Source organism: Nannobrachium achirus (assembly GCF_963921795.1).
Source record: "Nannobrachium achirus genome assembly, chromosome: 6".
In the NCBI taxonomy this organism is placed as follows: Eukaryota; Metazoa; Chordata; class Actinopteri; order Myctophiformes; family Myctophidae; genus Nannobrachium; species Nannobrachium achirus.
Window position 1 is genome coordinate 38,732,526 of NC_137815.1, and position 10,888 is coordinate 38,743,413.

General features: G+C 41.1%; 2 protein-coding genes across 2 annotated transcripts; one reads left to right on the top strand and one right to left on the bottom strand.

The window, feature by feature from the left end:
- Nucleotides 1-906: 906 nt before the first annotated feature.
- hemk1 (HemK methyltransferase family member 1) lies at nucleotides 907-5,929 on the top strand (the record flags this gene model as incomplete). Its single annotated transcript, XM_080728206.1, has 10 exons — nucleotides 907-1,071; nucleotides 1,676-1,767; nucleotides 2,529-2,622; nucleotides 3,661-3,798; nucleotides 4,259-4,323; nucleotides 4,410-4,459; nucleotides 4,703-4,808; nucleotides 5,092-5,187; nucleotides 5,421-5,531; nucleotides 5,896-5,929. 10 exons carry the CDS (start codon nucleotides 907-909, stop codon nucleotides 5,927-5,929), a joined length of 951 nt encoding a protein of 316 aa, XP_080584332.1.
- Nucleotides 5,930-6,017: 88 nt separating this feature from the next.
- On the bottom strand, nucleotides 6,018-9,111 carry cisha (cytokine inducible SH2-containing protein a). The gene is made up of 3 exons (XM_080728550.1): nucleotides 8,791-9,111; nucleotides 7,812-7,954; nucleotides 6,018-7,439 (listed from the first exon to the last, which is right to left on the bottom strand). Exons 1-3 carry the CDS (start codon nucleotides 8,808-8,810, stop codon nucleotides 6,946-6,948), a joined length of 657 nt encoding a protein of 218 aa, XP_080584676.1. The 5' UTR covers nucleotides 8,811-9,111; the 3' UTR covers nucleotides 6,018-6,945.
- Between the last annotated feature and the right edge of the window lie 1,777 nt (nucleotides 9,112-10,888).

Below are 10,888 nucleotides of genomic sequence, written 5' to 3' on the forward strand. Positions count from 1 at the left end.
GTGGTCCCCCACTCTGCGGTCCGAGGCAGAGGCCCCAGAGTCGGATGCGAGTGGAGCAGTGAAGGCCCCTTGCGCCTGGTTCCCAAGTCCCAATTCCCCCTCTAGCCCTGGATCCTTGTATCCTAAGTTCCCCTAATATGAGCACTCGTGCTGGGCATAAAGTTTACCGAAAAAAGTAGATTTACAACAAAAATGTGCCGTATATAAATATAATATTACTGTAAAAATTGTATTCAGTTCTATAGCTCTGGTCTAGCCGCAAATTGCAACACTAGATTTTTTTATAATCGGGTGAATCTAGGATTGCAATACCTCCCTTAGGCAGCCAATGCTTCAAAACGTTTTTTTTTTTTTTGCTACATGTTATGATTTATTTTCTGTCAAGAAATCCGAGCAGACATGGTTTATTTTCAGAGTGTTGAACTTTGGAAGCACTCGTCTTCTATAACGCAACGTCTCGCTGCCTCCTGCATTATGTGACATTTAGAACCAGGTGGTCACAGGACCGTTGAGCGATTTTTCACAAGCGCTTCCAAACTCCAGGACTTAGAAAAAATTATCACCTGAACCAAATTTCTTGATAGAAACTGGCTCATAACATGTCTATGGTGGATCTTTATGAAACAAACACTTTGCAGATAGAAAGAGTAAATTCCAAGCTTTCCATAGAGCCGCAATATTGGTGAGTTTGACGTTGTTTAATACAATCAGATAGCAAAAAAAAGCATTGAAGCAGTGGCTGCCTATGGGAGGTATTGCAACCCTAGATTCATCCGATTATTAAAAAAAAAATCTAGTGTTGCAATTTGTGGCTAGCTCTGGTCCATAGCGTTAGAATAACTCCTTCTAATGCTATGGATGGACCAGAGCTATCAGTTCTACTGCTTATATCATTCTCCTTAGGGAATGTGTGGTTCCCGGCTAGCATACAGTGTCCCAGCCTTACCCACAACCAGCATCACAGCCCTGCAAGCCATGGCCTTATGGGAGACGTGCTTTAAGGACAGAGGCATTTCTGAGCCCAAATGCTCCAGCCAGTACATTATTGCACACCTGCTTGGGGCTAAAACTGTAAGTAAACAAAGCTGTCAACAAGGGCACCATATAGGGCATGGTCATACTGTATTCATATGATATATGATTTTTTTATATCACTTTTCTAAGTACTCAAAGCGCTTTACAATGGTTCATTCATTCATACGTTAATTGGGAGGTGAAGTGGCGAACAGTTGACGCCAGAGTCCTCACTTCCCACACCAATGGTGGCAAGCTGACACGGACCGGCTCATTGGAGGCAATGTGGGGTTAAGAGTCTTGCCCAAGGACACTTCGACATGTTGACAGGAGTCAGGATGCAAACCGCTGACCCACGGATCATTGGACGACCTGCTCTACCTCCTGAGCCACAGCCACCCCAAACATCGCAGTTGTTTTCCATTCCATATTACTTATGCATATTACATATGTATTACTGATGAGCATTCGTCCAAAATGTCATTGTGCAAATGTTTTTTGAAGCATTGATTGTCATCGCCACAATATTGGTGTCAAGGAATTTGGTCAAACATAGCGAGATAATGAATTTTGTCCATATCACCCAGCCCTACACCATATTATTTAAAAAATGTCTCAACAATACTTTCTTTTCAAAGTATCCCTTCATTTGTTTTCTCAGATAGAGAGTCTTGAAAGGGAAAAACTGAACATGTGTCTTAGCCGTGACAAAACAGAGAAGATGTGGGAGCTGTGTACTCAACGTCTTTCCAGGTATGGAACACCACCACTCCTGTGAAGTTAACATAATTATACCAGTGGTTCTCAAACGTTTTGGGCTTCAGTACCCCCTTTTCCTGATTGCTGAATCCAAGTATCCCCTTTAATCGACAACAACATTTTGATTAGAAAATACTGACGACAAAAGTACAGTTTTTATGTCAATATGTTGAAAATAAAAGTAAGTAGCCTGTTTTCTATTCAGTAACAGTTGTGCTAGTCAAAGTTAGTACCGTATTTTCTGGACTATAAGGCGCACTTAAAAGCCTTTAATTTTCTCAAAAAACTACAGTGCGCCTTATAGTCCAGTGCGCCTTATATATGGATCATTCATTGACATTGACATTCCCTTTAGCACAGCTCCATCTGTTGGATGCATAACGCAACGGTAGCGTCTATTATGTGCGCCTTATAGTCAGGTGCGCCTTATATATGAAAACAGTTTGAAAATAGACCATTCATTGACAGTGCGCCTTATAGTCAGGTGCGCCTTATAGTCCAGAAAATACTGTACTTAATTTGGTTTAAAAACATTATGGAGCAGTACATTCACATACATTTGTCAAAGTCTTATCATTAAACATAACAGTAAAATAAATGTTTCCATTTTGTCTCAAGTACCCCCTGTAGTACTGTCTGCGTACCCCTAGGGGTACACGTACCCCCCATTTGAGAAACACTGACATATACTGTATTTTTAACCGCTGGTAATCAGTCCTGATCACAGTCAGGATGTCATGTGTTTACCTTTTTAGAATGCCAGTGCAATACGTCATTGAAGAGTGGGACTTCAGAGATCTAACGTTGAAGATGAGAGCTCCAGTTTTCATACCAAGACCTGAAACCGAGGTTAGAGGGGAGAATAGACACATAATGGTAATCTGTAACTGGGAGTATGTTTTATTGTTTGTTAAAAACCCATTTAGGCCTGAACACATTATGACGCAATATTTTATGCTTTAAATATAAAATAAATAGCAGATATACAAGCTCACAGCGCGGCACTGAGTGCCGCGCTGCGAGCTTGTAGATCTGCTATTTTTGAGAAATCGTGAAAATCTGAATTTTGACCCGATTCTATAAGTGTCTTTTGAATCCTTCTAAGATTTTTGGAAAAAACCTATGTTTCTATGTCAGCAATCTGGCCAGCCACCACTGACACCACCTATGTCAGTGGTGCTCAAACCTTTTCATGTGAAGGAACCCCAAAATGATATTTATTTGGCCACGGACCCCGATCTCAAAATATCTAGTTCCAGGGACCACCCAGAAGCAAAATTTGAGTTACAAACGTTCGCTTTGAAAATACACATATTCAAAGATTTGAACACATTTTCACGACTTTTTCAAAAATAGCAGATCTACAAGCTTGCAGCGCGGCACTCGGTGCCGCGCTGTGAGCTTGTATATCTGCTATTTTTCACCGGTTAAGGCATTCAATAATTCTAGGCCTAAATGGGTTAAATAGCTCTAGATTCTGATAGTAATCATTGCTCTAGACGAGTGTTTGTTTAGTAACGGGTCTCTCTCTGTCTCTCCAGTAAAGAGAAAATACATTTTCAGGCCAGGATACCAACATTATCCAATAAGGAGAGAGAACTCAAACAGGATACCGGAATAAACAAGTGGAAGTGATGAAACAAAGAGTCGATAACTATAAAATTGAAGCTAATAAATTTTAGTTTCTCTCTTCTGATTGGATCGAATTGGGATCCCAAACTGAAATTGTATTTTCAGTTTCCTCTGTAGCTGGTCATGGAGACTGGGAATCCCCTGTTACTGAACGCACACTCCTTTACAGATACATATGACTTACACCACCTTATAATAACCTAATCTAGTTGAATTACAATCAGCACATGTTTGTTTTTTGGGTGATTCTTGCAGGATTTGGTAGGTATAATGCTAGCAGACATGCAAATGAAGCAGAGGGCTGGAGTTTACATGGAGGGTCAGCATACATGTTTGGAAGTGGGCTGTGGATCTGGTGCCATCTCCCTGAGTCTGCTGAACAACCTTCCACAGGTCAGCTTGTGCTGTAAATCTAAAAGTGTTAGGTATTTAAGTGTAGAAGCAGGTACTTGTTCACTTTTCTCCAGTAGTACACTGGAAGAGAACTGTGCACTTTTTCAAAGTGGGCCCAAGGTGAGAACTGGGCACTCTCCTTTTATCTTTGAATAAGGGTGACTGACCAACAAATGCTAACAATAATAATACATTTTATTTTTTACATTTGAAACAAACCAAACAAAAGGGAAATGGACCTCATTGTTGATGAGTGATTAAGAATGGGTTTTAGAATGTGAAACGAAGAATGGGCCCATTTATCCCACAAAACACGGACCTGTTCTTTCCAGTGCCCAATTCTCCCCAATACAGGCCCAGTTGGCCAGTTATCTCAAGTGCCCAGTTAAAGTTTACACGTACACTGTATCGATTACAGATGCTTGCCAAACAGCAACACAGCTGTGTTTGTCTGTTTTAGCTCAAAATAATTGCCTTGGACCAGAGCCAGGATGCAGTGGAATTAACCAGGGAGAATGCACTGAGGTAATCATAACGTGAGAAATGGTTGATGGTTGAATGTATTATTCATTTACTATTATTATTAAGTCATTATTTATGGTGTTCTGCAGGTTAGGGCTTCAAGACAGACTACAAGTCCATCACGTGGACATAATAAAAGGTAAGGTGAACACAGTGTTAATGTATTGGGACTGGGAGACATTTATTCTTTAACCACTTTCAACCTGGCGTCACTATTCTTTAGTCATGTCATGGTGAAACCGTTTGAAAATATAGAAATAGATAATCTATTAGCTGGCTATTTTCGCTGTGCGACACCATCGTATACAATGAGGTATAAAATAGGGCCTAACTGTTTAATTCATAGTTTCACAAACCTTACTACCAAGACTGTGATTCATAGATGCCGATGTGGTTGTGGACCTCTGTGGCCCAGTCTCAATGCTGGTCAGCAACCCTCCGTACCTGTTTTCAGAAGATATGACATCATTGGAACCCGAGATCCTCAGGTGAAAGTCTGTCCAATAAATAAGTCGATCTACTACTCTAGAGATGTAATTTAACTTGTTGACAGTGTGCTGCATTACTATGGCAATAGCTGAACCAAAAGAATATTGTCAGCAACCAAAACAAACCCAGAAAAAAACACTTTAATTGCTCAGTGGTAGTTTTCCTCCACATGGGGAATAGTTTATTCCTTGGGACTCAGTCAAACCTCTAAAAATGAAAACATTTCCTCTTTTGAGATTGCCCTTCTGTGAGATTGAACGTGCAAATCCTGCCGTTCTGCAGGTTTGAGGACCATGCTGCACTCGACGGAGGCCACGATGGCCTGAAAGTGATCACACAGATTCTCACTCTGGCTCCGAAGATTTTAATAAACCACGGGTAATGGACTGCACCACCTCCCTCCCCCCGTTTAATTCCTAAAAGCTGCCGCTTGTCACAAGAAAGGCATTTGCTGAAAAACACAAGTATCATGTTTCCTCCTTAAATGAGTAAAGCTTTTAAAAGCACTTCCAGTTATAATAATTCTGGGCATGTGCTACTAATTCCATCTAAAGTGACTCTTGTTCAAGTGTTGATTGAGTTAAATGTGAATGTTTTTCATTTGCTGACAGCCCTGTGTACCTGGAGGTTGATCCACGCCACCCGCCACTCATCCAACGCTGGGTGGAGGACCATGTAGAAGGTCTACAATATGTAGACACACGACACGACATCACTGACAGGTTGTTATGGAGAAAATGTCACGTTTGTCTTTACTGCCCAATAAGTTAAAACCACTTAAACCCAATATACTTTTATTTGCCTATTTATGAAAACTTGTTGACCTAGTGTCATTTCACGTTTATTTATATACTCTTATGCCTAATTTATGTTGCTCACTGAAAATAGCCGGAAAACAAGCTCACAACACGTTGCATTGCGAGTCATTGTGAGCTTGTAGATCAGCTTATTAGTGTCTGTTAGATAACACTGTCGTTATCTAACAGTGTGATGACATGTTATTCAATTCAATGGCTTTTTGCTTTATTTCAAGCTGGAGTGTGATCGCTGATGAATCTGAATGTGCTCTTCTCTCGCTGTCCTTAGGCCACGATTCTGCATCCTTCAGAAAGCAAAGTGAAAGACATGATCTGGATTGAGAAACATCGAGATATGGATTGGGTTTCACAGGCTACAGGCCAGGTGGTCACAACCTAAGTTCCCCCTACCCCCTCCCATCAAGCTGCCGAACACACGCTCGCCCCCGCAAAAACACTATTCAAAACGTCCTGTTCACAAAAGCTTACATCGTATTCATGTTGGGATTTTAAAGAGGATGGCTGGCACTGTGTGTGACAATGTCAATTGTATAACGGGGAGAAACTGCAAAAAAGAGTCTGCATAGGGCTGAAGGTAATTACTGAAGCCTTTTCTTAGAAGCCGCCCTCTCAGAATCTCACCCTCCCGGAAAGCATGCAGTAGTTCTACGAATCCACTGATGAATGACCCTCCCCTTCGCTGAGTCAGACGTAAGCCGCACACATTGTTAAGCTAGAAAGCGAACTGAATGAACTTTGCTTACTCAGAAAAAAGAAAACTACCCCTCACATACTGTACTTCCATCTCAGAGGACACAAAGCCTTTGTGTCCTATGGTCATTTGAATGATTCAAAACAAGTGTCACAAGAAATGTGGTTATAGTTTTAATCCAGTGGGTAATAATGGGATTTCAACCACTACAACGCAAAACGATGTGAAGACGTCTACAGTCAATTATTTTCATAGAAAAATACATACATACTTGCATACAGTATTTCGGTAGAAAAAAATGTAAAATGTTTACTTGTGATAAAAAACAAAATGTCTCACTGAAAACAAGTAATTGCTCAGGAACATTACAATTTCCACTTGTTGTAGAATAATACATTACAGTACCGAGCATTGTTTGACCAAGCCTTTGACAAATCAAGTCTTTGACACCTTTGAAACACAGGCACCCCATGACGCATTTAACCAAAAAACACAGTCATGAGTACAGTCAGTGTGGCTTCGTCCGACTGGCCTCTCACCGCCGTTACAGCGATTGTGTGGGCAGTTTAACAGGTTTTTTTTCTCTCTCTCCTTGGAAGTCATTTGAAATGTCCCATGAAGGATCAGTCATACTTTGAAGGGGTAGGCCTGTATGTAGCGCAGCAGAGGCCTAGGGAGTGGCAGTTGGTCGGGCCGATCAGAATGCTTGTTTATGGTGAGACGTGTGAGGTGCTGTAGAGACGGAAAGGCGTGCGCCTTGTATACGCCCTTCTTGATTTTTAACACCACCGACGTGTCCTGGATTGTCTGCTGGGAGGGCTTGGAAGGCTTCTCCTCCGCCTTCCGCTCCTCCACCCTCCTCCCTGGACCCATGTAGTGCTGCACCAGGCTGGGCACGTCCGGGAAAGACATAAGGCTTGGTCGGGCCGGGGAACTGGAGTCCAGTAAAAACTGGGCCCCGCTGTATTGGATCCGTATACTGGTGGGACCCCGTGCAGTCCTCACAGAGAGGGTCAGCATGTACTGAGGGTGGCTACTGTCCCGTACCAAGAAAGACCCTTCTGAGGCCTCCTGCAGAGCAGCGTGGGCCTGGGCTGCGGTCACTGCTCCCCAGTACCATCCTGTGCACACAAGACATACTGTATTTTAATACTTTACTCTGATCAACACAATCATGCTCTTTACACTGTGTGGTAGACGACTAGACATAATGTGTGTGTATTCAATCTATGTGCTATTAACAGTTATTTATATTTAAACAGTTGGGTCAAATCTGAAGTGTTAATTATAGTAACTCACAAGTAATACTTTTTACACTTTGAGTTAAATTAACACTGCAGATTTACTAAAATATACTAAAATCAAATAAAACTATGAAACAATTCCTGATTATTTTAATTAACTTTATTATTATTGTAACAATAGGCCTATACGATTTGTCAACTATCCGGCTAAACTGTCTGGCAGGGGGGAAAAACAATTCAGTACTGTACCTGAATTTTCTAGATAGCAGAAATTGCTGGCAATCGCTCGCAGGTCCTTTGTGGGGTCCCAGACTGGAGCCTGGCTGCTTTGCAGACAGTGTTGTGCAGGTCGCTGATCAGCAGATGGACCGGTGGGCAGAAGAGATCTGGGACTGGAAAAGACAATATAGTTTGATGAGGATCAGTGGAAGAGATAGACAACCACCTTTGTCATACGGTCATTAGGTCATACCAGTGGTTCTAACTATTACATTTCAAGGGCCAACTCTGAGTATTCAAATTAAACCAAAGGGACCTGTTTGGAACGGCCTGCCCCATTTTAAGAACCACTCTGGTTTAGTTTAGTTTATTTCAGTCAATTTTATTTCAGTTTAAAATTCATTAGGTAGGCCTAATACAAAAATAAAATAACTAATTTAGAAAACCACATTTCTGACCAAGAAGGTAGGCTGAAGCCATAGCTTATTTCGCCTACCATTTTACATAATGGATTAATTTGATGAATGTCTTTTTTCAAGTGATACAATTTATTTGTTCATTGGTTTATTTTAAATTGTCATCATCGGGTCAGGTGTCAAAAACACCGACAGAGCATCTCAATAAAAGTGATATCAAAGTGATATCAAAAGTGATTTCCTATGCAAACTTCTCATATAAGTCTTCAATCATGATCAGAGGATTTATAACCGGGTTCACCAAATAGTACGGATTTTGTTCCACCACTTGAAATGTTTTTTAGACATTCGTATTCCATGTAATTCATGGCTCTTTGTTTTATTGTTCAGCAAAGTCTAAGCATATTTAAATGTAGCCTATCTGGGTCGAGGCTATTCACCCCGGCAAACATTTAGGCTTCTATTAGGCATGCCGTAGCGAATGACACGTCAATGAATACTTATTTTATAATAGATAATGTTTTTTTAAACGATGTTATCCTTAAGAGACAAGATATGGGACTGGGACACGACACAACACAATGTCAACTTACCCTTGAACACAAAGAATCATAATGTCTTGAATCCGGAATCCAGCTATTATCCGATTACTTCTTCCACAAAATAAATCGCTACCAAAAGGAAAGACAGAGGAAAAATATTCCCCACACAATTATATTTTAGCCTAAAACGACACAAAGACAAAGAGAGTCGTGCGGTGCGTATCCAGAATCCAGATATAGTAGGCTGAGACGCTGAGTGATATAGTCTCTTACTGAATGATTTCCCAAAGATTTAGCAACATAAACGTATAAAACAAATACAGTATAAATACAAAAAAGAAGAAGAGTAGCGGTGTGGAGTGTGTTGTCTCTTCTAAGATTAAATCAAATGTGTGAAGGACAGCAGCGTGTAAACTCGGCTTTTAAAAAAAATCACCAATTCCTAGAATTCTATTCTGAGAACTCTTCAGTTACACCAGCGGCTCTGACGTCACAGGAGCCGCACTGACTGACTCCTGTTCAACCGCGCGCTGTGGTTGTGGTTCTGTTCTGGTCAACCGACCCAAAACACTGGAGTTTGGGGGGAATGTTTAAAGCCTCAATTTATTATGAAACGCTAACGAGTCGATACAGTCTAGTGGGGTTTTTCAGACTGTATGACACACGGTGTGTCGTTGTCTTTTGGTTAGCTCTGTGCGCTAGATAGAACGAGTTCTCCTTTAACGCTATGTCACCGAGGTGCCCTTGCGCTCACAGCCGCAGTAGCCCAGGGCTGCTCAGCCGATCTTCTGTAGTAAAAATATAGTCGCTCACCAAAACAAATACGGTTTTAAGATGTTGAATGCCTACTTTCCTTAGTGGGAACACTCGGAGCCCCCCACTTCACGTCTAAGATACACTTTTTGTCCAGAAAAGAACACATTTGACCGGAGGTTTTAGCTACTCCACACCGCCCTCTACAGGTCTTGTCAATAGATAATTCCATTGACCCGACTTTGCCTTCCGGTGAAATATTTTCCTTTCTGGCTAAAAAGTGTATTTTAGACGTGAGGTGAGGTGAGGCGAGTGTTCCCACTTAGGAAAGTAGGCTTTCAACTCCCTAAAGCCCTGTTTATTTTGGTGAAAACTGTATTTTGTTTTACTACAGACGAGGGTGCGCAGCTTTTCCTGCCGGCGAAAGGGATCATTATCGTTACCTAACCATAGGAGAACTCCTTCTAAGTTCTAACGCCATGGACCAGAAACAGTTATGGTCAACCAACCCAATGCTTAAAGCTTTAATTTGTTATGATAATGAGTTGATAGATACTGTCTAGTGGTTTTCCAGACTGTATGACAAACGGTGTGTCGTTGTGTTTCGTTCCAGTCAGTCATTCTAGAGCTGCTGTGTCTCACTGTCTTGCTCCCATGCTTCCAGTGAACCGGCGCTCCCAGGAATCGCGCTCTACCTTCCTCTTATCCACTTTCCAAGAATCACTGCTGTGCTGGTTGATGATCTATCTCCGCCCACTGTGGCTTTGGCCCAGCCTACATTCTGAGAATTCGCCCACCGCCTCGCCATTAAGATAATAGGAATGCACACGGGCTATTTCCAGTAATATAGGTTTCTCCTAGAATCCTTGGATGGAAAAATACAAGATTTCTTGGATATTAATTTTTCCTTGTAGGCTACTAATTACATTGGACAAATAGGCAGCTGTTATTAAACAAAGGGGGGAATAAAGTTACATTTCCTGAGCAGTAAAATGATTTAAATATATATTTGATATTATCCTAGATAAAGTACTATGTTCTATCCGTCTGTCTTTCAATGTTATATGAGATACTTAAAGTGTGGTTCCTGTGGAAATAAGCCTTGGCTTTCTAGGATCTCCTTTTAGTTGACCTTGCACCAGTGATTTGTACTGTCATGAAACTGTACTTGTTTCTATTGCAATCTTCTAATGAATTCTTCAATCAATCAATCAATGTCATTGTATGCATTTGATTGTTTCCAGTCTTTATCCGTGAAATACTAAAATATCAGCATGCTGAAATACTAAAATATCTAAAAACACAGATTGCACACAAAAAATAACTCAGGATTGTGTTGATCGTGTCCCAAACAACAATAAAATAAGATCTGGTTGTCCCAGAGGTGAAGTGGTCC

What these genes read in the sequence shown, in the direction of transcription:
- cisha (XM_080728550.1), bottom strand. Translation starts at nt 8,810, where the DNA reads ATGATTCTTTGTGTTCAAGG. An exon ending in ATGATTCTTTGTGTTCAAGG is followed by an intron (nt 7,955 to 8,790) that starts GTAAGTTGACAT and finishes TGTCTTTTCCAG; the next exon opens with TCCCAGATCTCTTCTGCCCA. An exon ending in CTGCTATCTAGAAAATTCAG is followed by an intron (nt 7,440 to 7,811) that starts GTACAGTACTGA and finishes TTGTGTGCACAG; the next exon opens with GATGGTACTGGGGAGCAGTG.